Source organism: Oreochromis niloticus, linkage group LG15 (assembly GCF_001858045.2).
Source record: "Oreochromis niloticus isolate F11D_XX linkage group LG15, O_niloticus_UMD_NMBU, whole genome shotgun sequence".
Taxonomy (NCBI): Eukaryota; Metazoa; Chordata; class Actinopteri; order Cichliformes; family Cichlidae; genus Oreochromis; species Oreochromis niloticus.
This window is the reverse complement of record NC_031980.2, coordinates 10,897,844-10,924,712: the sequence shown is the minus strand read 5'-3', so window position 1 is coordinate 10,924,712 and position 26,869 is coordinate 10,897,844. Positions and strand designations below refer to the sequence as shown.

At 41.0% G+C, this 26,869-nt stretch overlaps 1 protein-coding gene across 6 annotated transcripts in view; it reads left to right on the top strand.

Annotated features, from left to right (window-relative positions):
* The first annotated feature begins 481 nt into the window (after positions 1-481).
* sash1a (SAM and SH3 domain containing 1a) overlaps positions 482-26,869 on the top strand; it is a 160,196-nt gene continuing 133,808 nt past the window's right edge. For 2 of the 6 annotated variants that reach the window (XR_003214303.1, XM_025899206.1), the window contains exon 1: positions 483-2,048. Coding sequence is in view for 5 of the 6 variants with exons in the window: in XM_025899206.1 (XP_025754991.1) it covers positions 1,548-2,048 (501 nt within the window). In the remaining variant the exon portion in view is untranslated. Of the gene's footprint in view, positions 2,049-26,869 lie in introns of all 6 variants that reach the window. The other 4 variants (XM_025899208.1, XM_025899207.1, XM_013274205.3 and 1 more) reach the window with 4 other exon arrangements.

Below are 26,869 nucleotides of genomic sequence, written 5' to 3'. Positions count from 1 at the left end.
ATGCTTTTCTCACTCCTCCCTGACTCGAGTACTTGTTCTCTCGCCCTGCCATATGTCATAATAGGCTGAGGCAAATCACTTCCAGCTTAGAGCAGATATAGTGATTGTATCAAACTGACCCCTAACAAGCTGTCAGCTCACATTTGATAAAGCATGCATCAGCACTGGGCAGCCTGGCATCCGTTTGGACAGTCCAGACAGGTCCTACTCAAGCTGTGTTATTTCTCTTAGTTGTCTGCGTCTCTGTGTTTTCCCTGACAGTTTGACTTGTTGTCTCATACTAATGATCGAGTGCTTTAGCAGTTTGATAGGGACTCAAGTGCAGTGTTGGACAGTCAGGAGATGTCTGCTCATTTCATCATGGACAAACAAGCCTCTCTCTCTCTCTCTCTTTATTTCTCTCTTTTCTGGTTATTAAGTCGGATCCTGCTGCTGAAATCTTCAGTTCCACAGTTACCACGTAGAGGGAGCCCGTGCGTGTTGAGAAACCAAAGCGTGGAAATGCTGAATGAGTGAGAGTGTGTGTATGAGAGAGATAGGGAGAGAGAGAGAGGTGGACGAAATCAAATCGTAGGGGAGTAATAATGTCAAACAAACCAGCAGCGAGATAATCCGTTCGGACTGTGCGCCAGGTTTAACAGACTCTCTTTTCGTTTCGGAGCAACTTCGGACAACTCGATGGGAACCTGATGACCCGCTGACTGCTCGGAGCTGCGCGACAAGTTGCTGTTGGGGGGTTTAAAAAAAAGGCTCACTATTTTTAAATGGGTACAGAGAAATTTCGGGGGGCGTGGACGTCAGAGGAGCAGAAGCAGCAGCAGAGCAGCATGTTGGCTCTTGGCTCCAGTTCCAGTGTGGTGATGTGCCGCCTGGAAGAAGAAGAAGTGGTCTGCGCGTAGACGGAGCGGTTGGACGCGGAGCCCTGTGATTGTCAGGCGTCGGCTGCGGACTTTCTGTCATTTTGAAGATCTTTTGGTATTATTTGGATTTCGCTTGCTGCCGTTTTGGCGACAGAAAAGGACTTAAGGGGAAGGAGCAAGAGCTGTTAAAGGCTGCCCCGCGTAAGGAATGAAATCTGGCCACGCTACTGCTTCAATGACAGTTTCTTTTTTTTTCTTTTTTAATATATTTGTTTAATGGAAACGTAATTATTGGTTAAGTGGCTGCACATAGTAAGTCACCGTGGGCCGGTAAAATCGATGATCAAGTAACGTGGCTTGAAAGCTGCCCTCAAGTTATCCCCAAGGGTTCTTCATTTGTAGTCTAAATACTGACAGGTGTTTGTCATTCAGACTGTGTCAGGAAAAGTGTTTTATTCAGTCGTTTTTTCAGGATTTCATCCACATCAGACTTGGTTATGGTAACCAGACCTTTGGAATGGCTCGTGCACAATTATTTTGATCCAGTTATTTGCGCCTCTCACGCTCAAAGGAAACACGCGTTATATTTGATCACCTTACAATGCGTTTGAAACGCGGAATGGGAAAGCAACGATCACTTTAGCGTCTTCTTGCTCTTGAGTTGTAGCCGATTTGGCATCAGCCAAAATGACAAGCAACGGACCTGTCATTGTCTACGAGTGGCTGAAGACCCTCCAGCTTTCCCAGTATGTCGAGTCCTTTGTGGATAATGGATATGACGACCTCGAGGTTTGCAAACAAATAGGAGACCCCGACCTGGATGCCATCGGCGTCTATATCCCTCATCACAGGCAGAGGATTCACGATGCTGTGCGGAGGCTGAAGGAGGAAGCCAAAGAGACAGCCAGTGGACTGTATTTCACCCTTGAACCCATGCCACCCGCGGCCGAAATTTATAGCGGGCACCTGGTGGAGTGCGAGTCTAAACTGCGGGGATCCAAGTCTTGGACCGAGCCCATCAGTGACCGGGTGGGGCGAAACGGCGGGTACATTGGGGCGCAGAGGAACCTGACCCTGGGCAACAGGAGGGAGCTGATGATTTACCCCAAGCTCAAGCTGAAGATCATGATCAGGGATAAACTCATCAGAGATGGCATCAACCTCGCCAAGCCGCCCTACTCTAATAAGGTAAGAGGACCCCTGGTGAACTCTGTGACCTCATCAAATCAGTTAATGAAAGCACAAGATATACAGGCAATCATGCAGACACATACTTTAAATTAACCCACTTAACAAGCAATTTAGTATGATAGCCACCAAAATGTAAGCTTTTCCGTTTTTACGCCTAAATAAGTCTTATTGAATTTTACTTCACTGCCATTATCAGGTGAAAAATTACAGCAGATTTAAGAAACTGTTCACAACAAGAGTCAAAGAAATCAGTCAAAGCCGAAAGAGTAAAGCTTTTTAAACTAAACATGGATTAAATCCTTTCCGAAAGGGTTGTTTTGTAGTGTGCCTGAGATGCTTGTGGCAAGGAAGGTCTGTCACATGTTCACATCATCCATCATTTGGTTGAAAGATTGCCCTCTGTCAGCTAAAAGGTGTTTTGGGTTTAAAAAAAGAAAGAAAAAGCATATTTCAGTGATGTGTTCAACGTCATCTAAAGAGCTGAGTCACAGGCAAATGTCAGTGTGATTCCTAAACATTTTCAGGACCATTGCACTTTGCAGAAGTGTGAGTACTTGCTGTCATTGTGAATGATGGGAGTGAAGTTGCTGCGGATCGATAAGAAGAGAGTAGAGCCTGAGGAGCTTTCACCCTGTCTGCAATTCCTTGTGGGGAGGAATTTACACCCTGATTATTAATCCACTCTGACCTCACCTGTCCCCCGACTTGCTTCAGCATTCAGTGTGGGTGGATCAGCCAGACCCATGGGGCTCAGGCCTAGCTCTTTGCCTTGATGAATTGGCAGCGGGTTGTCGATTGCAGGGGCAGTAAATGAAGAGAGCCCAGCTGGGTAGGCTGTTGCTGTCCGGTGAGGAGCCAGACTGAGAGGGCCTCTTGTTTTCACAGTGATAGTGACCTTTCTTCAGAAGTGTTTGAATCATATGCCTTACCAGCTGAGAGGCCTCCACTGAATTACTGCTGTTTGCATAGAGCGAGGCTTTTTGAGAGGAGCCATTGAAAAGGAGCAGGTCATGTGATCTGTATTCTTTTTCTGCACAGCTAAGAACTGACCTGACACTGCACGGGCATCTTTAGAGGTCTATTCTGTCGTAACATCAGGCTTGTTAACTTGTCAGCAGAACAGGCAAATCAGATACTGGCTGCTGAACTATTACAACTGAATTATTTATCTTTGTGGTCGCCAGGGACTTCCGCACTTGATTTAGCCACTTTTGAGCCTGTTGATTAAGTATTTTGAGATGTTGAGTGAGCCTGAAGAATTAAGGCAGAAACAAGTGCTATGAGTTTGCTCTGAAAATGTGTGGATTTGTAGTAAGTCTTCATGCTTCTAAGGGCCTCTGTATTTCTAAGAATCCTGGTTATGGCTTGCAAATTTATTTGAGGGTGTGTTCCCAATAACTTTTTTTATTGTCTAGTTCCAGTCAGACTGAAAATAACCCGGAAGCTACAGAGTTAATGCAGTTGTGAAAATGTTCATGACTATCTCTGGCTTAACACATGCGTCTACCGTTTATTTTGTCGGATCTAAACTTTGGTATCATGCTCGGTATTCAGTATTTGCTCGATTCCAAATTGGCTTTTTGAAATTGACAACAGTTTTGTGTTTTGCATGCTTTGTAAGCTCATTTTGTCCGTTTAACCATTTTGGCTAACTGCGAATCCCACAGAGATTTGGGATTTGTGAGGGATTAACTGTCAGACTAGGCCTGAAACAAAGTGTCGATTCCAGAGGGTTAAACTATCTTTCCATTTGAAGGCTGTATTTATTTAGAGCCGGAGCTCTGGCATTGAAGCTTTTGAGGGGACTGGTCAGGTCAAGGTCTTTCTGCTTCCCTCACTCTTTCTGTGTGTGCGTGTGTGTTTGTGCATATGTGTAGCCCTGCAGTTTTGAATTGGCTCCAGCCCAGTTCTTTTTTTCTTTTCTTTTTTTTCTCCTCCACATTAGGAGTGAGAGGAGTGTGGGACATGGCGCTGTGACCAGCTGATAGAGTCTGACTGACTGAGCTGTGATTGGTCTGCAGATATCTCTCCTCGCCCTGCCCTTGAGATGAGATGTCATCCCCAGTGGAGACTGAGACCAGAGATACAGACATAGGGCAATTACAGGACACACAATGTCAATCTCAAGGGATGGCCATTGTGTAGCATAACCAAGATCTCCATCCACATTTAAACCGTCCTCCGTGCTCTCAGCACTCGGATTTCCATGAACCATGGCCCGTGGGTACTTTGCAAGCAAAACCACAGGCGATATAGGCACCGAGATTCATAAATCCTCTCTAGTGTGTGCTGAATGTTTTCGTGGGAGACAACCCATTATCAAACAATTCACTGAAAGGGCTCTGCTGGGTGTAATAAATACCCGTGATCCTTATCAAGGCCGCGGAGACCTCTTGTCTGAGAGAGAGAATATTATTTCTTATGATGTAAACAAACACTTGTGCCGTCGGTTGCACATTTCTCGATTTCTCATCGGGGAACAAAGCAAGCGGCGAAGATGCTGCCGCCAGTTTTCTGGTTGTTGAATGCACAGCAGTTATGGAGTTAATGTTCATTGTTTTGGTTGAAAGATTGTTAGACATTGATGGAATAATACAGATTATCATTTCTGAAGATCTGAGTTATACGTGTTTAATTGCTGCTTTGTTTTGCTTCCAGTAAGAAGCGCAGCACATGTGGACAGGATACAGGCAGCTGACATGCTTACATCCATACAACTGTAATACCAACACGGTGCAGGGGGGGATGGGGATGCATTGATGTACAACTGCAGTATTTAAGGACATTTGAAGATTTTTGTTTACCTGTTTTTTTTTTTGTTTTGCACAAGACAAATAATTGCAGTAAGCAAATACAGTATTTACCTAAATTCCCACATTGTGTCCAGTTGCTCTATTTTCTAATCAAGTCCTTTTAACATAATTTCTTAAATTTCTCAACCATACTGGATGTTTTGGGTTGAAGCTGATGGCACCTTTTCAGCGAGCGAAATTTTTCAATATTGATGTACCGGCTGCTCGGTGCCAAGTTATGAAGATGTGTTCTCATGCTGATCTCATCCAGAGGCTGCTGCTTTCAGCACCAGCAGACACAGTCAGTCATAATAGCGCCTCTTTGTTAGCGCTGTGTGTCAGGAGGAAGCAGAAGCTAAACACTGGGAGATTCTCCATTGTTTGTATGGAAGCTGATGGAGCCACATGTCCTTTCACTACTGGTCTGTTTTGCATTCCCAATTTCCGTCCATTGAAACAAACTGCGGAGGCAAGTGTCCAGCATTGTGCTGATGGGTGGATGATTTAAAAAAATACAAAAAAAACCTTGGTATCATTCAGAGAAAGACAGAGTTGTAAATAGATGGGCACATTGTTTTTGAATTCTGGTGAAGGCTCGGTGGGCGTTTTTTGGTCAGGAACGTGCTGTCAAGTTGTGGGGAAAGTTAGCTCTTCAAGGCCTCTCTCTGACCCCGCAGAACAGCTGATCACATGTAGCGGGTGCCAAAAGTATCTGGCCTTAAGAATGTAAGAGAGGCAGCAGACCATTAAAGGTGTGGGGTGGTGCTAAAGAAAAAGAGAGATGGCTTTTAAGAGGAAGTTCATCTTACATGACAAACACTCACCTCACTTCCTGTTTCTGTACTCTTATCTCTGCTATTATCCCAACACTCTCACACAGCAGGAAATTTGAGTTCTGTATAAGGTGACTGCCTGTTGGCCCGCTGTGGCCGTTGATAGCCCTCGGGCTTCACTGGAAAGCTGCCAAGATCTGGTGGGAAAAAAATCGAAAACAATTTTAATGAATCATCAGCGCTGTCAGATCATATACATTTACCGGCCAACTGCCAACTGCGGTTAAGACGCAAAATTTGGCTTGCAAAAAAAAAAAAACCTGGCACAGATTTCTAGTTAAGCTCCCATGCTATGTAGCTGCTACTCTATCCCATAATGAAAAATATGTGCAAGGAAAACTATTAATTTGACGTTTTTCCCAAATGAGGACCCTTTTCATCACACAAGTGAATGCATTTGTAGTTTTTTTTTTTTTCCTGCAGAATACCCTCACTCTTTGTTCATCACGATAAGACAGGCTTTTTCCTGCAGTGAAGGAGAAAGCCTTTCCCAGTAGCCTCTGGTTTTTCTGTGTTCTGCTGAAAGCACTGTTTGCTCAGTTCTTATTAAAAGCTCCTTAAAGGCATAATCAACCAAGGACTCATAAAGGGGAAGTCATAAAGAAGTCAAGGACCCACTCTATTGTCCTGAGAGGACAGAGAAAGTTAATTAGCAGAGTGAGTTCCTCTTAACATTATATAGCGTGTCAGGGTTATATGATGGCTCACATTCCCAGCAGAGTGAAAAGGACTTGTATGCACTCCTATAGTTGCTCCTTTTGTAAACAACTCCTGTTTGGAGACCTCTATAAGCATCTATGTAAAGCTTAAACTGAACGCACGACTTTCAGTTCTTCTTTAAATCAGTTTGATAAGCAGATTGATGGCCATCACACTGACCCTTTCACCTCACAGTGTGTGCCCTGCTGGATCAAAACACAAAGCTGTCATGTTGATCTGGCCCTAGACGATAAAACAGGCTGCACACCCCGAGTCGTCTTCTGGATCTTGCAGTCGAGTCGTCTTCTTTTTTTCTCGTCTTGTATTTTAGACTGCCTAATGATTCAAGCTCATGTGATCATCTTCCCATTTGTAAAAACTGCTGTGTGCAATAAATCATGAGAAATTTAGCACATCGTACGGTCTTGCTCTGCCATTAAGCCAAAAGCAATACCTGCAAAAGCAGTTCGGTCCAGTATTTCGAGAAACGTTATCACTGCAAAGAGATATCCGTTCACTGGATGGGTTTCAACTTTTTGTACTGTGAGTCAGAGAGCTTCTGTCTGTCCCTCTGTCAGAAATGCTGAACCACCCATCTCCTGGGAGCATGAGCAAATGTGGGAAAGCAGAATTTACACTATATATGCAGCTGGCAGTCTCATTTTAGCAGGAAGGAGCGAGAAGAGCTTGTTCCTACTGTGCCGTTTCTCACACGGTCAGCTAAATTTTAAGCCACTTTTTTTCTTTTTTCCTCTCTCCAGCTACATGAACTTGATCTGAGCTTAAGACTTACAATTCAACAGAAACACACTGAACATTCTCCAATTAACAGGAGTCGTCATCAATGATAATCTCAACATTTAGACCTTCAGTTGGCGTTGAAGGATTGAATTTCTGTCCTCTGCTTTAAGGCCCCCCTCTTCAGTCTTCTGAGATGTGTTGTATTTAAGTAACATGTGGGGACGTGCAGTATATATGTATCACTTAAAGTTATGCGGTCATGGTAACAGCTTTAAATAAAGCAGGCCTCGCTGCCATCAGGGCCATTTCATTTTCCACAGTGTGCTGGGGAACGGGTCCTGATGACACACGTTCATAACAGATGCATTATCGGAGCTATTCTGGTCCAAGGTTCAGCTTCCCGACAGCATGTCCAGATGACATGCATACTATGTTACCTGCATCAGGAAAAGATTGCCAGCTGCATTATAAATACTAAAGTATGTTTGGCTTCTTTTTAGACTCCACTTTCTACCTTTTAGTTGGTGGTCTTTAGTCACACGTTTGCAAACTTATTGATTTCGTATACTTAATTTTTGCTTTTAGCGTCACTAAAAGTCTTACAGCTTGAGTCTAACGGGAGTGTTAAAACTGCATTTTTAGCTGTACTACAGAAACCTCATTAATAGTGACTGTTTAAGCCAGGTGGGAGAAAGAGACTTTATTTGCATGCAACATTTGACTTGGGCATTAAAAGAAAATGTCTTAGCACTTTTGGATCCAAGCCTTTAAAGCTTCCTTATAATTTATGGTTTTGTGCACATAAGGCAGATTCATTGTCAGCCACGGCAAACAGAAACTACATGCTCGGTTACTGCTGTAACACATTTCTTTTCTACGTCTTTCTCAGTGCTGTGCAAATGCAAAATGCACTAACAGCTTCTTGCTTTCATCCAAAACGTGTGCAGAAGCATAAAGGAAATCTTAACACAACGGCACCCTTTGCTGTGTTTGCACTATATGTGCACAATAAATGACCCTGTAGTTTTGACAATGAAGATATCAAGCCGCCCCACCTCTCCCCAACAGGATGGCATGACAAGAGAGCAGGCCGGAGCATCTGTCTGTGTCAGGATCCAGATTGCACTCACTTGCAAATCAACATGAGCGCACATGTTTTCTATCCCTCTACATCTCTATTTTCCACACACTCATTACTACAATCAAAGTGATTGCCTCACAAGGGGTGAATTTTCTTATTAAAAAGTGACAAATTTTACTAGAAATGCACAACCACACTGTTGGATATTAAGTGCAATCTTGGGCTGTCACTCATCTCAAGTACTGATTTTTACTGTAATGTCCTAGGTGGTCGTGTGTGACCTATAGTCCAGGGAAAAAGAGCTAATTATCCAGGACTCCCACACAACTACGAACCAGAAGATCACACACTAAAAGAGCTGTGTTAAAAAGTTACCATGGAGACTAACAGAATGATATTTAAACATTAAACCAGATGTTTCATCCTGTAATCTCTGTAATACATTGCCAGGAATGGCAGGTTTAAATGGCAAATACAGAGGTTGGGATTATCACAGTAATGCAGTAATTCTATCAGCAAAACGAGCGCTCCATAGATTTAAATGTTGCTCAAGCGTTTGGTTAAGCTGCTTTCTCGTACACTGGTGTTTCTGAAAGTTAAAATTCATAAAGCTGAAGGGGGGCAGTTCAGCAATGAATGAGCTACAGTTTGGTAAATCTGTATTTTATCAACTGGTTCCTAGAAGTTAAATCTAATGGAGAGTTATGATAGGAGTCCCAGTAATGACTATTTTTAAAGTCTGCCACTGCTGTAGCTTGCTTTGCCCAATCAGCAGTCCATAATCCAAACATCACATTTAAAATTCCAAAAAGCAGCAAATCCTTTCTTTAGAGAAACTGAATGTAGAAAAATGGATTTTAGACAAATGGATAACTGCAAGCTAATGATTCATATCACGTGATCTTGTGCTTATTATTTTCAATTTATGGCTTAGTCAGTTTCATCAAATAGTGAATCACGACCTCCTTCAGCAGTGATTTCGGATGTTGACTGTTTCAGTTTTAGAAAGGAGTTAAATTAATCTGTTGATAAAACTGTCAGTTTTTAATCATTTTATTTGCATTTTTTTTTTAATTGGCTCATCAAATTCAAATAACAGTTTTCAACTAACCTTTATCAGTGCCGCTAATCTGCATCAGTCTGCATATGAGCTGCAACAGTGGGGGAAAAAAAAAGAGACTTGGACATTAGGTTTCTTTTCATGAGCAATACTCTGCTCCTTTAGAACATGTGACATAGGGCAACACGACTACAATGTTCTAACTGGATAAAAATAATCCACTTTCCTATGAAGAAGAAGCTGTTAAGGATGAACAATGGCTGTATTCCTTGCTAAGCACGTGGCTCAGACATGCATCATAAATCAGATTGATGAAGGTTGAGAAATGTGGCATCTTACTAATGTTAACTGCATCTTAGTGGGTGGATTTCCTTAAGCAGGGTGCAGTTTTGGGTGGGTTAAAGCTCTACTACCTGCAACAGAGCTTAATTGTCTCGCATGTAGCTACAGCTTGGCTCATGTCAGCCCATATTATCTTGGACTGTGTTTAAAGGATGTAATGCAGGGGTGTAGAGAGACAAGTAAGGCATGATAGCAGTGACTATGAGTGTTAGAGAGACAGACAGGAGTGTGTATAATTACATGGTCTGAAGCTGCTGCCAGCTAGGTGTATGGAACGCAGCGCAACCAACCCTCAGTCACCCTCCCCTCACCCCTTTACCTCTAATTGGTCCATTTCCAAGGCATGAGGGCAGGGCTGTGCTGAAAGCTTTGATCACGGAGACCACACCAGTGTAGATACGTCCCTACCTGAGTGCTTTTGTAGTGGCTGTGCCTGGCAGGGGATTAAGCCATTCTGAACCCACTGAGTGTCTGTCTGCCTGTCTTGCTCTGGCTTCCCTGCGGCTTTACATACCTGAATCTGAACTCTAATTACCTGGCATTTTACTACATTCCTCAAACACACCCACGCAAGAACACTCAAATGCGTACTGTGTATTGTCGCTCTTGTTTTAAAAAACCCGAACATATTTCATAGGTACACTCCAGTCTTGTGTGCTTTGCTGCTTTTGATACTGAAAGCACTTGTGGCTTTTACAGCACATTCTGACACAAATGAGTCTGGCTTTTGTGTGATTGTTCTTTTTCTTTGCCTATATAAACACAGCTCAGTTTCCAAGAAATCGCATGTGTTGTTTCTTACAGTAGAAAGTAAACTAACATATACAATTAATATACCATTAATTAGTGCATGAAGCAACATTTTCTTTGCTGTTTAATTAATTTTCAATGAGCGAAGGTTAAGCTGACTCTAGCAGTTCTGCCCAAATGGGACGCTGCCAACTAGTCAAACTCATTAGTTCGTCAATCCAGACATGCTCGGTAAGGAAGAGTTCATCACACTAATTGTTGGTTTTTGACCTCTGTGTGTGTTAGAGTTAATAGTTCTATTCATTAAGTGTCAATCACTTGCCAGGAAAGAAGACATTCCACTGTAGCGTCTTACAGGCAGTTTACACTCACCATTGTTGTCCTTGTGCACGTTGCACATGCCAGAAGTTACGTCATCACTGTTGGCGCATGGTGCTGTTTCAGCTTGCTGCACACTTTTCAGTTTTTGTATTCTGCAGCAAGGCTGGAGGCACGAGTCTGCCATTAGGTCAGTTTGTATAAGGAGTACAGGGATTTTTGGATTGCAAAAAGAAAGACTGATAGAACAGTCGTGGTCAGACAGTTTTCTTTCATGCTTTGATCAAATGGTATGGCAATGATATGTGTTTTTGTTTTTTTTAGTCTCCACAAAGAGCCTTTGCTTGTTTAAAACCCCTCAGAGAAATCAGCGGCTTGTAACTCCACCAGTATAAGCACTGAACAGTATAAAAGGTGGACGTCATCCATTGGTTTCTGATGTTTCATTCTGGAGCCTCAGCATTTTCACTGTCACCATCTTGGTTTAGAAAAATAAAACCAAAACCATAACAAGGAGGGGCAGGTCTGACTGTAAAACTTGGTGGTTTCAGAAAGGAGGATTATCTGCGGCGTGCTCATTGGCTAACAACTTCTGACTGGCAAGTTGTTAGCCAATGAGCAAGATTTACAAGCTATAATTCAATAGACTCAAAAATGAGTGCCTGAGTGCATCACCAGAAAACTGTTTAGAGATCCAGTCAGAAAAACAGTTTCTCAGACTTCAAAGGATCTGAAGTTTTTTGGCACTTCTGTCATAGGGCGAGAGGCGGGGTGTGACCTGGACAGGTCGCCAGTCTATTGCAGGGCTAACACAGAGACGGACAATGATTCGCACTTTACATGCTTCCCAAGATGTTGCATTTTAAGTTTCTGCAAAGAGAAATGTGCAGATTCAATCCTGTCATTTTAATCTTGCACCAAAAGAGGGTTAACTCTACACGTAGGTATTTATTGTGTGTAAAAACAAGTATTTTTGTGAAACGGCTTAACATTCTGGTTTTTCCTTAACCTTATCAGAGAGTAAATCATGTTCCCAAGAAATATTTTTCTCTCATTTTGATGTTGCTGATGCTGCCTTTTTGCCTGATGTGCACTCTAATTCATGTGCTGTGGGTCAACAGCATAACCACAGTTTTCTTGTTAGCAGCTCTTTTAAAGAAGGCTTTGCCAAACCAACCACTGTTTACTTTAATAGCCCTTCAGAATTCTTTCCAAAAAAGAAACATGCCTCAGACAGTGTTCACCGATCCTGCTGTATTTTAGGGGAGTTAATAGGGTTGACATTCAGAGGTTGGTCCCATCATCTGAAGAGCTAAGAACATTCTAACCTCAGCTTAACTCTTAAAAGGTAAATGTGGTCTTAAGTCTTCTATGAACAAAGTTAGGAAAAAGCTTGCCTTAACTTGATTTAGCTTCATTTTTAAATGCATCCATCTGAAACCATGTCTTTATTGCAGCTGACCTGATGTGGCTGCTACTGAAAGGCAAAAGCTTGTGTAACCAGTCAGCTTTCTGATAGTCAGCTTTGTTTTAAAGAGGATTAGACTAAGTGCATTTTTTTTCCCAACACGGAGGCCTTTGAAGAAATATTACAACACAAAAGCTTGTAAAGAGCATTTGAATAATGGAGTTTATAGCAAGAAAAGTACGGACTAATGAGAAGGAGAGCCAAAGACGGGATGGATATGAATATTTCCAGATTCCTCTCACGACACTGACCCCTGTGTGGTAACAGCAGACTGATAATGTGCCCCAAGCGATCACAGCAGCATGAGAAACGGTCATTAATCTGGTATCTCACCTCTTTGCTGTGAATCAGTGCTGATGTCATACACAAAAGCCAAACAATAAACGGGCCAATTGACAGCTCCTCATCCAAACCTAAGTGCTGAGGTCATGCATCGCACGTTTTCTCTGCTCCGCCAAACATCCTCACCCAGTTTCACTTCATTCTCACTTTCTTACAGACAGTGCAGACAGGCTGAAATACAAATAGACAGACTGGCAGATCTGTCAAACCAAAAGAGAGGAAGAGATAAAGACAGACAGTTGGTCTGACAGGTGGACAAACCGGCACTTTTAGACCGACGGGAAAAACTGGAATATACAGAGAGACGAGCTTGATTGACAGGGAGCTAAAATATGTGACGGGCATCTTGAGTCATTAAGAGTATTCTCTCATTTGAGACTTTTTAATGGAACCCCCACTGCTCTCCTACCCATACATATAAGAAATTATATTTACAATAAACTGTATTCATCAGCATTTGCAGCTTTGAGTATGAGGCAGTTACACTGATTTCATACAAGAATGAGTGCTGAAGTTAGAATATATGGTGAATGAGGGAAGTGTCTGTCTATCAGAGAACAAACTTATTAGCGTGGAAACGACATGTTTTACATAATTTTGTCACCTGATTTAAGAAAACATTTTCAGATGGGGAAATTTAGCACTGCTAACCCCCCCCCCCCTTTGGGGCCATACACCTACTCGCACTCAGATTTTCATATGGTAGTAATTGTGAGCATGTAGGAAATGTATGCTTTGGATTACATCGCAGCATGGGAACATTTTGTATTGATCGGTTCTCAGGCGAACGGTATTGTGATGTCAGTGTTATGGTCACTTAGCTTTGTCTGCGGCCTAGAGATGAAACTGCCCCCCCCACTTATGAGAACACACTGCCAGTTCAGAACAATGGACTTCAAGATTGGGTTTTATTCTCCCAGCAGCCTCTGCATCTCTAATCCCTGTCCACTCCATTTATGAAACAGCTAAATGCGACTCCACCCACCTACCCCTCCTCAACTGCTCCTGACCCTCCCTCCCCTAAAACGAGCGATGCCACAACTTCACCTGGTTTTGGTAAAACTTGGGAAAGAAACCTGCAGGAATTTTAAGTGTCAGCTACTTACTAGGAACTTCTGTCCTTAAGATCTTTATGTGAAACAGGTACATTATAAAATTAGATTACATTGCTAATACTTCCCAGAACATGACAAAAAGCCTTTACTGATTCCAGTGGCAGTCATTCTTTGGCTTGTTTGGAAGGAAGACTACAATGCTGCACTGGAAGTTTAGGGTAGGGATTATGTGTGGAGGCTGCCTTCATTGTCATGCAGGAATCCCACAGCCTGAGTTTATATCAATTGTTATGTAAAGCGGCCATTGAAATTGTATAATCTGCTTTCAGTCGAGTTTCTGGTTTGGACATTATGTTGAAATGATATAGAGAAAAGTTAAAGGAAGACATGTGAAAATATGTTACCATTTTTCCCCATCCTTTGAGTACAATGCACTTACACACAAACTACCCCTTCCTTTCTTTTCCATCATCAGATGTATACTTCTGTAGAAGAAGGCATTCTTGTCCCTCCTCTACAACAGATAAATGTAGGGCAGTCTTAAACATGTTTGTCTAGAAATCAAAGCCACTTTTCACTTCCATGATCATTACCCTGCAAAATCACAACAGAGTGCACAAAGATCAAGCATTCTTGTTGATTACAACGAGGCGTCTCCTGTAATTCTAATCAGGATATTGATGAGGAGTCCTCTTCACTTGGGAGACTTGAAGAGGGTTTTGTCTTGAAATGGCATTATGTCTTCAGAGGCTCAGACTCGGATGCGTTCTGCACACTGAGTCACACTAGCAATGTTGTTTATACCTCAAGGGAGAACATTTAAAAACTGTTCTGTACTGATTTTAACTTTACTAGAAATTATGATTGATTTTTGTTCTCTTTTTCTTGATTAAGTTCCGTAATGACTACTTTTGTAGGCAGAATAATAGTAATTAATATTCAATTCCATTTTAGTTAAATGGCGCCAATTCACACCAATTTGTCATCTCTAGGTGCTTTCATATTGTAAGGTAAAGATCTTACAACATCATAAAGAAACCTCAAACCTCAACACAATCCCCTCTGAACAAACCTCCTGCAGAACCAGGCACAGGGAGGGGCAGCCAACAGAGAGAACTGGAGTTTAATAATTGGTAATGATTAAATACAGTAGTAGTCTAAACAGAGTGAAAAGACACTGTATATTAAGAAAAGCAAATATAGTAATGTTACATATGAAATACTGATAATTTGTATAATTGTATTGGGTGGTGAGGGCAGCAGAGCGGGCAATCGGCACTTCACTAACTCCCCTCAGAGACATCTATACTGGCAGACTTCAGCAGAAAGCCAGCATCATCATTAAAGACCCCTCGCACCCTGGGCACTCACTTTTTTCCCCCCTTCCCTCTGGTAAACGCTACAGGTCCATCAGGTCGAAGACAAACAGACTCAACAGAAGTTTTTACCCACAGGCTGTCAAACATGCCCTACCTCCACCCTGATTGGAGGATAACTGCACTGCCAACACTCATGGACATTACACCTTATTTATAAATCGTATTTCTGTTTATACTTCAATGCAAACAACACCCTTACCACTTTAAACTGTATTTATTATAACATTATTTAGTATAGTTCCAACAGCACCCCCCCCACCCCCACTCAATGTGCAATATCATCCCCCCGCCACACACTCAATGTGCAAAATCACTGATCACACTGCACCTCTCAATGCACCTGCTAGTTAGATGGCATGTATGTGTATGTATATAGATGTAAGCGTGTATGTGGAAATATGTGTGTGTATGCATGTACGGATGCAAATATGTATATATACATATATGTATGTATGTATGTGCGTGTATGTTTGCAGGTGTATGTATAACTTGTACATATCTTTCTTGTTGTAAATGTAAATTTGTCATTGTGTAAATACTTACGCTATTGTGTACTCCACACACATGGAGAGATGCCAAACTGCCTTTCACTGTTCTTGTAACAGTGACAATAAAAAGCTATTCTATTCTATTCTATTTACTGTGAAAGGAGGATTTCATGTTTTCCTAATGCAAAATTTTCTCATCAGGAAACAAACACTGTACTTAGAAATTGGTACAGAAGACTAATGGCTATTTCAATGCTCTGGCTTTTTATGACTGCCTCTGTTAGACATTTAAAACACTGCTGACCCAGTTTTAGTCTGAAAGCTCCTGGTTTGTATTTCAGTCCGGATGGGCAAAAGCAGAGTCTTTGGAAACGGAGAAAAAGAGACACCTTATTTCAGACACAGACTCCCCCATTCACCTCCTGACTGGGCCTCTTAGGTCACCGTGTGCTGTTCCCTTATTCATCATGCCCTTATCACATGGCCCTTTTTCGGGAATTAAACAAAGACATCAGTACCAGTGGTTAATTCAACATGGATAATGAATTACAGGTGTTTCTGACCTTGCTGTCAATGCTGCACACTTTAATTTATGCATCTACTGTCTACACTGACAGGTTCTTATTTCCAGTGATGTGACAATTCCCATATCAGGTGTACATAAGTACTGGGCCACCTATACACTACACCTACAGGAGCTGCTCTACAATGGGAACCCATGCCATGAAGCTCCCGGCGCACAGTTTTCGTGCAGATGTTAATGCCAGTGGAGGTTTTTAACTGACTGTTGGTGACTTTTACGCACTCAGCAAGCCGATTCTGTAACTTTAAATCATCTATCACTTCATAGCAAGGTTGCTGTGGTTAAAGAGATTAATAATAACTAATGATTAAATGCACAGTAGTGTATGAACAAATAGTGAGTGAAAAAGGTGACTGAAGAATGAACACTAAGTGCATCGTGGGAAGCCCCCAGCAGGCTAGGCCTAATGCATCATTACTGAGGGGGGAGTCGGGGCTGGATCAGGTGACCCTAACTATGATTTATTAAAACGGAAACCTAATCTTAAAAGTAGAGGGGTGTTTTTCTCCCAAATCCAAACTGGAAGCTGGTTCTAGAGAACAGTGTATATGCATTTTTAGCCATGTTTGTAGTATGGATTATTTCTAAAACAGTGCTAAAATACTCATCTCATCTTTCTTAAATGAAAACATGTTAGTATGGACATAACCTGTCGAGAGTGAATCAGGATCCAAGACCAGATGAGACCGGAAGATTATGGAGCCATCCACATAGTCATAGACAATGAACAGCTCATTAATGGAATCGGAGGCTCCGCAAGACATTTTACACGAGTTATCGAGCCATCGAATGAGCCATCAGGCTCTACAGTAAAAAGAAAAAACAAGCTTTCTTTTGAGGTTAACACGACACAACGTTGAAGAGGAAATGGTATCAGAGTACCACCAAAGTAGCTGCAATAGCGACTGCCTGCTTTGGTTTATTATTACCACTCATTAAAAGATGGTAACCGGAATCACTCGGTAGGCACGAAGCACAAGCTATTAGACAAGACACAGAATAATCACTCAAGGTAACCTCACAGTATGTGTTAACATCAGGGTTAGTATGAGGGCTGGGCAATATGACCTCAACAATCACAATTAATTGAACATTTTACATTAATTATGACTAATGAACGATTATCATTATTATTTGGGTTCTTGCCTTCATAGTTCACTGACGAGGTCTGAAAGAGGTTTGTAATTTTAATATGCTGGGGTCATTCTAGGTAATGCGATTGTGCTCCAAGTGTTGAAACAGAATGGTTGGTTGTATTACCTTTGGTTGCTGAAACTGTTTTTCTTCAGTGTTTACATGTGACTTCCTTTTTAATTAATGTCCTCTTTACAGAATGTGTGCAAATGATGGACATGGATGGGGCAGTCACGCTACAACACAAGCAGTAGTATGTTTTTAAGGGGACAGTACATGAACACATACTGGGAGAGAAGTATTACCAGAGTTAAAAACCACAAAAAAGTAACGACGTGGTAAGATTTTGTGGATTTAGAGGTTCTGAATGTCAGTTTTGAATAATTGCTTAGTTCTTGTTAGTATGTACAATATAATCAGTTCATGTAGAGCTTTATATTCAGATTACGTAGTTTGTATAAAGGCTTTGTCTTTGTATTTGAAAATAACTTAATAAAAGGTTCATTTTCTGCAGTTTACTCTCTTTTATTGCTGCAATTTTCCCTAAATCTTAAATCCATTACTTCCATTCAACCAAAAGCTCATTCTAAAAACGAATTTGAAAACATTTTTGAAAAAATAAAGTTTTAAAAAAATTTATTTTTACTTATTAGTGTTCCCCTCAAATATTCAGCAGCCTTCTTTTTCCAGCTTCACAAATACACAAGGTCGCCCCGATTTTTGTCCGCCCCTCCAATCAGAGGAAGCAGCATTTTTTCTTTCTTTCTTTCTTTTTTTTGATCTAGCTGCATTGTAATGGCTGTCTCATCCCTTCCGTGTCATGCCTGCTGTGAAACCGATCTTTGCAATAGATACACATCATTGTGAGTGCTGCATGAGAAACTAGACATGCATCTCAGCACGGGTTAGAATCTCCCTCGTCCACAGGGGTCTCTGAAATCAACTACTCGATATCCATGAGGCTCAGGGGTTGTCAGATAGAGTCTGATGAGACTAATTTGGCTTGATGTTTATTTTCTCTCTGGGAGTTTGCCGGTGTGCTACAGACTGAATCGGGAGATGAATAGAAACATGTGAACTGATATCACTGCCTCTGCTAGCTGTGAGAGGGTAACATTTCACAATCTGGGGGGGGGCAACAAAATGCATATTTAGTTACATTTTTAAAAAAAAAATTGATCATTTTTCTAAATATGCAGTCTGCACAGGTTCGCTTTTTTGGGTCCCCTTAATAGTAAAAATCGTGTTCCATATCCAGCATTTATAGTTCAGTGGCTGAGTAAAAACCATCCGAGCCAAGGACACTTCCAATGGAGTCAGCACTCTGAGTCTCCAGAGATGAGATGGAAAACTGCAGTGGATGTAAAACACAAGCAGAAGTGACAATGCTTTTTTTTTGGTGGAAGTCGTGCTGAAGCTGTGTGTGTCTGTGCACACGCGTGCATGTACAAGCACATACTCAAATGGCTCAGTTTGATTACTGCCAACCAGGATCCTTTTCCCTTGTGAACTTACACAGATGTCGGCACTGTGAACTACATTAACACGGCAATGCACCTGAACTCCGCTATAGAGCATCAAAATATTGTATGCGTTTAAAGGCTCTTCATATTTGGCTGACCCCTGTGACAACTTCTCCACTGGGTATCTCCTATTTCTAAAAGTGAGCATGAAGCCTGGGTATTTATGTTGACAGTCCCCACAGCCATGAGTGAAGCCCCCCATTGAACCCCATTCACAGCCAGCTCATTTTGGGATGTCAAGTCTGCCATCTTTCCTCTTTTCCAAGTATTTTTTTCCAACTCTAATAGGTTACCAAGGCAACATTTAGGAACACCGCTGAGGGTTTTTGGTGCTATGTTCTCCTGTGATCCCGTGGACAATAAGCCCAGTGACAGGCGTCGCTGATATGCCTGCTACAGTAATCATAATGACCGAGATCAGGGCTTGCTACCCAGTTAGAGCTGTCAGGGTGTCATTTATTGACAGGAAGTAGGGGATTTAAGCCTGTGCTGTAATTCCCTCAACTGCTTCATTTGATTTTCATTTAGCATATCACTCCTCAGGGGTGCAAGCCAAAGCTAAAGAAGTAGGTCACTATGTGTTGAAAACTGAGTGACTGTGTGAGTTTATTTGGAAGCACTCTGGCAAGCTCCTGGCCTTAAACCCCATTCTGCTAAATATCAACTCCTTGGAGGAATGCATTACTATAGATGAAGATCCTTGGCCATTCAATCCTAAAGCGTTGGACTGAGGCATGTCCTGTAGGAATAACCTGAGTCAGCCAATCGTGGCATGCCTGCGGGCTCTCAGCTGCTAATGCGCTCCTAACTGCATGTCACGTATCCCCCTACTGAAGGTCAGAGGTTTAGTGGAATCATTCATCTGGTCTTCACAAAGGCGGAAAAGGCACTGGCAAAGAGGGAAATGTGGCTTGTGCAGGGTGACAAGTGCCGCTCAGGGGCCTGGAACATGCCAACCCCCTATTTTCCACACAAGCAGGAGGTTATTATTAATATTCTGCTTATCTAGAGAGAGGAAAAGGGTGGGTGGAAAGAAGGACTTGTCTTTTTTTTCCACATTTCAGATCATACTTTGATTTTTTTACTTATTTATTTATTCATATGTATATTTTTGGGATGGGGGCAAAAATTTTCGGTATTACAGCTTTTACAAGAGTGGCTTGTTTTAGCAGTATTGGAATACTGAAATTCTCCAATAAGATTTGATGGGAATTTGCATGTGCAAATAAAAAAAAAAAGGAAAGAAAAGACCCAAAATGTATTGCATTTATTCCCATATGGCATGTTTTAATGCTATGAAATACTTCTGATTAGCATAAAAAAAATTACACCAAGACTCAGTAGTCAAGACACAGAAACTGCATTAAAAATTTTCACGTGTAGACTTGGCCTTGGAGAAGGATGTGCTATCTAAGTGCCCTTTCAGTTTTTGCTTTCCTTTCTTCTTTTGGGTGCAAAATATGATTGAAACATATTCTCACATAGCTCGAGTAGTCTCTTTTTAATATTTTCATATGCCTGCATGATCAGTGCTCCCATTCTGGCTTGAGTTAGGGCATAAGACTCCACTGCCTCTCTTTAGCTCCACTCTGTAAATAAGAAAAACACCCACAGGCACATCATGACTTTGGTTTGAGCTGCCAAAAGCATTGTGGGTCAAGCACAAAGACACCATGTACAACATTTAAAAAGTCAACTAGCACCACAAATACGACCAGCTAAGTTACAAAACACAATGCTGGATTCATTTGTAAATGTACGGAGTGTAGATTCATCTGGAGAGATGTAGGTTTACAGCTGGAACATTAGTTATGCAAGTCTTTGCTTTTTGTGTTTGTGCTTTGTTTATTTCTTACACTTTTACCACGAGTTGCTTCCTCATTCTAAGTTCAGAAAGATTACATAGGAACAGAGCAGCTTCATCTATTGTGTGTATGTCTTCTCCATGTCTGTCGTGTCTGCCTGTCTCCCCTTTTTGTCTCAGAGGAAAACTCGCTGACAGAGGCTCTTTGTTAATTGAGGGGAGAGCGAGATGAGAATAGGTCATTCAGGCAGATTAGTGCTCACTGAAATCCTATAGGAGGGGTCATCCACACAGTGCTGCTGGAATCCACTTGTGACCTCGTTCGTGAACCTATTCAAAATCCTGGCCACATCCACTTATGTCTGACACTGTTTTGTAAACAAATACTGAGCATGCTTTTTTTTCCCCATGTATGTCATTTTTATGTGGTTCTGGCACTGCAGCGTCGGGCAAACCTGCCTGGAAGCGCCCTTTTTTTTCCTTTAAACGTTTCACTCTTCTGTGATCTTTACTTTAAGGCGCTTCGGCTGAGCCCGGCACATTTTTCAGCATCAATGCTCAGTGTTGTCAAGTTCTTCAGACTGCCGAGGCCGACAGAAGGATTTTGTCTGGTAATGTTATTTGCCTTTAAATAAGGGTAAGAATGCAAAATGACTGGTGCTACTGTTATGAGCATTTGAGAAAAATCCCTATAGTCTATATCCACAAAAAAAGATTGCTCATTTTCAGAACTTCTATTGGATTTCTTACAGCTGTTCCAACTTGTTAGTAAATAGAAAAAAAACGTATTGCTTGATTAAACTAATAGAATTAATTGGCAAATTTTCCTGTGCAAATGCAATCAACCTGCATCGACCCGTTTAATATGCATTCATTTATAAGGAAAATGTGTTGGGTTTTTTTATGAGAGTACCAAGCTAACCTTCACAGCTGAACTAAAGCAAGCTGATGAAAATGATTAGCTCAAGTCGTGTGATGCTTTAGAAAATTTCCACAATATGGAGACCGCCAAACGAGAAATGGTTTTGAACAAAAATGAATAAAAATTCAAGAAGCAGAGTTGACAAAAAATGTAATCCATCCAATATTTTAGATTATCAATCAGCAGCACAGCAAGGAGAGGAGAACCTCAAATCAATGGTTCAAGTGCTTCAGCTTTATCATGGCAACAATTACCATTGAAGATCTTCCAGATGTTTCTTTCACATTTCCCTTTTGCCAAAATTCTTTGTGTTGCCAAATATTTGTCGTTACTGTGCTTTGTTGTCTAGACTGTTTGCATGTTGTGTTGCTATACAAGTGTTAATTGTGCATTATTCGCCTCCTTCCTTCCTCTTTAAGGGATAAATGGGAGCAGGCTAAATCACTGAAGGGCAAATACAGTCTGCACTTTTGTCGAGGCAAATAAAGCTCAAGATTACTCGTGGTTGGGAGGCACCACCAAGTGAGAGAAAGCAACCAAAGAAAAAAAGAAGCATTCACATGTTTTCTATTTGTGTTGCATTGGCAAAAGTTGCTGTTTTCCAATTTTAACATCTGTGTGCCTGATCCTTTGAAGTCAGAGAGAACTGTGCTAAAATCACTTAAGAAACTATATAAATGCAGTAAAGGGTTATTCAAATTTGTGTTCTGGGAGAGACTTTACTCATAGCAGCTGTTTCACTTAGCTTTGGTACCTGCTTTTCTACCTTATGATACATGACAAATGTAATTTGACTGTACTTGGAGGAATTTCTCCCTCGTGGCTGCAGGTATCTGTACGCAGCTCAGTAATGCATGCATTCTGCTTCCTTATCACAGTGTAACATTTCATCACTGTTGCAAAGTAGTCGCCGTAAGATTTTCTACAGGTGGAATCTCTCGAGCGTTAGCTTTAATTTTGTTTGCGTGCACTGTGATGAATTAGATAAGTGTTTGTGCATGATGAGGTAAGATTCTCTGCTCGCGAAACAGCGGGGCGCTGTATCACTTGTGGAATTGTTGCTGCACTGTGTGTTGTGTAGCTGTTCGCATATCGATTGACTGTAGCTTGCATCAGGTGCATTAATGCAAATGCATGCATGGAGCACCTGCACACGATGTCCATGCTGGATGAGGCGACAGCAGACGAACACCACTAGAAATCAAGATACGGAAGAACAGATTGCGTGCTTGTCTGACCCAACCTGTTTGTGTTTGTCTCACACACACAACAAAGGTGGGAGCTTTTTGAAATTAGATGCTGGGCTAGTGAAAAAACAGACAAGCATTTCCAGTAAAATTAATATGACAGCAGGGAAGCAGGGAACAGCCTGACCTTATGAGAAAAGCTTGAGTGGTGTTCGGCCAGGTGGGGGTTAAACGACAGCTTGTTATGTAGGTGACCTCTCTGATTGTTGCAAAAATGTTGTAATTTTTTTTTTTTTTAAAGATATTTGTATTAATGTGATTTTAGGCCCCAGTCACACAGTCTTAGAGACCAGTTGGCTACACCCTGGCAACCACTGCTTGCTAGGAGGAAAAAAAGAAGAGTATTCCTGGACTGGTTGCTGTGAATAGATTACTTAAAAAGGCAGTCACAAGGCTTAGAGACTCCCTCGTAACCACAGGTCACTGGGGAAAAATGTGTTTTTGCTGTTGCCCATTGTTTACAATAAAGACACCAATTTGTCACTGGCCAAATACTCATCAAGAGTGGGAAAACTATAAAAAGTGCAAAGCAAACCAGAAAAAGTATGTTTGCCTTCAAAGTAAAAACTGGTTTATTTACTGCGTACTTAGCCAGTGTTTGCAGATAAATCAGCGTCTTCCATGCAAACTGCAGCCAACCATGGCATATGCTAGCAACCAAACCACTGTACACCAATAAAAAATAAAATAAATTCACTACAGTACAGCAAGCTAACCACTTTACCCCATACAAACTACAGAGTATTTTCATGCAACATTTGAATTGTACAAAGTGGGTGTACTTGTTTGTTCTGCAGGAAGTTTTACACTAAGAAATACATAATCTACCAAAACACTTCATATACAGAGCGATATTTGATTGAAAATGAAAACTGCTTAAGCATCACTGATCAAGTCCTTAACTTTAAGTATAACCCCTGTCCCGTCTTTCTTGTCTTTGTCCATCTCTGAATGAACTTATCAGGCTCTTTTCTGATAAGAAATATAGCAGCTGTACCTTTAGCAAGGAACACACTGTGCAACAAACTGGACGCAAACAGTTTGTTGCACAGTGATGTTTTCTGAGCTGATAGTAACACCGGATTTGAAATTTCATGACAGTTAAGAAAAAAAAAAAAAAAAGTTACTTCCTTCATGCTGGCTCCTGTTCTGTAGCGTTAGCTAAATGCTATAAAGTACCGAGGTCTACGGACACCTGCATTCACTGCTGCCCGCTTTATCTACTTGAGTACAGTAACGAAGTATTTGTACTTTGTCACTTCCAGTAACCAATCACCAACCAGTCTGGAAATACTTCTTTTTTTCTTTCTTTTTTTTTTCCCCTAGTGACAAGAGGTTCCCTGGAGGTGGCCAACCACTTTCTAGGCCTGCATGAGTAACACAGAATCCTGTGATAGGGTCTATTTTTAGTCGAATCCCTTTCTTTCACTAAACCTATCCAAGTAGATCTGGTACCTAAAACAAACCAAACATTGGTTTCACTTCACATGTGAGGTATGAGAATGTGTTGCATAATCGAAAAGCATATATATTTTATAAACTAATCTCTACAGTATGAATGGTTTTTTTGATATTTTTTTCAGAAGACTGCCAAACGGAGAAAAATAAAGCTGCTATTTTTGCCATTATTTTCTATTTTGCTCAATAACGAGCAACGGCGCTTTCTGTTTAGGTCAATTGTTGAAACAGTGAAGACATTCTTTAAATTTCGTTAATATATTTCCTACATTTTTCAAAAATCGAAAAAATAAGCGTAATCTAGCCAATCTTTGTAGATTTGTTTTTCCTCTCTTCTCCCCTGAGACTGTTTGCACTCACATGTGTACAGCTGTATGTTTTTCTCTGGATGGAAATGTATACTCTACAGCCTATTGTGTATTTATTTTAATTCATTGAGGTTGTTGAGAGCAGTAATAAACTGAGGGTCGTCTTTTTTTCCTTTTTTTGCACGAACACCCCGTATAATGGCTTCGCTTTAAACTTCCCGTGACGATTCTCCACAATGCATGGTGTCAAAGCTAACCGCACTTCTAATTGTGCAGAGATGAGGGATGTCACAAGCCATTTTAGGCAAAGTGCAACAGTTGTTTGTGATTACCACGCTAATGTGAGTATCAGTTTGATTCTAATTGGTACCAAATGGCTTGGGAGTATAAAAGTGTCAGTCATAATGAGATGCAGGTCTCCCTACAGACACTGTGATTGTAGATGTCAGTGTATATTCTGTTTCTAGTTGCATCTCATTCCTAATACTGCTCCCGCTTGAAATTGAAATCCCTGCTGGGAGTAAATGAGTAGCAACGTGACAACAGAGAAATGCCCAGTAGAACTCCCTGCAAGGTTCCCCACTGCTCAACTTTTGCCTTCTGTATTGCAAACACCAGACATTCATAATAATACATTCAAATGACAGCAGCTCTGCTACTATACCACTTCTAAGTGACATGATCCTTATAAAACTGCAGGGATCTGTTTTATTGCCTGTCAAAGTAAAAGTAGCTATTTTTTGTAATTGTCTGCACGCAAAAATAATGTGCACATTCATCTAAAGCATATAATTATCACTCTCGTTTTAGCATTACAAGCAATACAAAAAAAATGGTTAAAAGCATACGATTACAAAAAAGTAGTGACATGCTAAAACAAGAACCTGATTATTCTTTGAATGTTTCCAAAGTACTGAGATCTGAGTACTGAGATTTGTTTTTCTTGAACAAGTCCCTCACACTGATACTCATTTAGAGCTAATGATAGCCATGGCACCAAAATGCCATTATCATTATCTTGCATGAATAGCTGGTCTCAGAACTCGTCATTACCCTCCTCTGTGAAGAGCTGCTAATGCTGCCTCTGTGATGGCAGCGGCCACACGGTCACGCACTGGCACCAAGCGCAGTATTTACCTGACGGTTGGGTGTACAGCTCTGCTCAGACACTTTATGCTCAGGCGCTGCAATTAAGTGAAGCTGCTAAAATAATTAATGAGGATTAAAGGATTAAGGAAGAAGCTGTCAATCTATTTTTGAGTCGTTTGTTATGAATATTTTACATCCCGAATTGATTTGGAATATTCTGAATTTAAAGGTATCTGGGAGTTCTTTAGAGAGATTGGTATGTAATATTTTCTGTTCTTTACCATGAACCGTCTGCTTTCTTGAATACACAGCCTTAATGTTTAGAAGACCCCACTTTCAGTAGACTAGGAAGAGCCTGTAAAGTCATGCAGTTCTGCTGTATGTACATCATTAGCCACACACCATGACTAACTTTTAACATTATTTTAAAAATGCTAAATGGCATCTGGCCAATTCATAGCAGACTAGCTAATGTTCTATGAATCCTAGATGTAAAATACTGTTCAAAAGTTTTAAGCCATTCCTCATTTCTTTATATTCTGCTTCCATTATGCCACACTTTCTTCTGCTTTTATTAAAGTGTTCTTGAGCAATAGTTCTCCAGGCTTTCTGAAGGTCTTTTAAAGCATTTTTTTTTGACACTTTGTTATTTATTTTCAGTCCGGTTCTTGTACCTGACCATTTTCAGAGGAATGTTCTTTCTGTTTTGTTTTGTTTTGTTTTAGGCCACTTAACAGTGACCAATTAATTATTCAGGCATAAAAAAGGCTAACAAAAGAGATGTACCAGTGCTGTCAACCAATAACTTGCATATCTTGGCAAAAAACATAAATTAATTAATTAACCCTTTCATGCATAGTGGTCACTACAGTGGGCAGCTATTCAAAGGCTGTTTTCTTGTATTTGTGTCAGTTTTGATGATACACTTGCACATAAACCACTACATTGGACACTGATGGGTCACTCCATACCCTGCCACCCACTGGTCGTTTAATGTTACTATAGATGCATGACGTGTTTCATTGTAATTATTGTTATTTAACCCTGTCATGCATGAATTATAACAACCTCAATCAGGATTTTTTACTTAAGTGTTTTTATTCATCTTTTCATGCCTAAAGATGAATAAAGATAATTAAGAAAAAAATCCTGATTGAGGTTGTCATAATTCATGCATGAAAGGGTTAAACAAAAAAGGGGCAGCTACCCTTACACGGGCTGACTCAGTGTAAGGGTAGCTGTCAAGAAGCAAGTCTTGTTGCCAGTTTGCACAGAGGCGGTAGGAGTGGCCCACAGGTGTTACAGAGTACTGTGCATATTGTAAAATAACTTTTATATGCTCTTGATATCTTATTGAGATCTTTAAAATGATTTGTATTTGCAGCATTAGTTTAATGCTCCA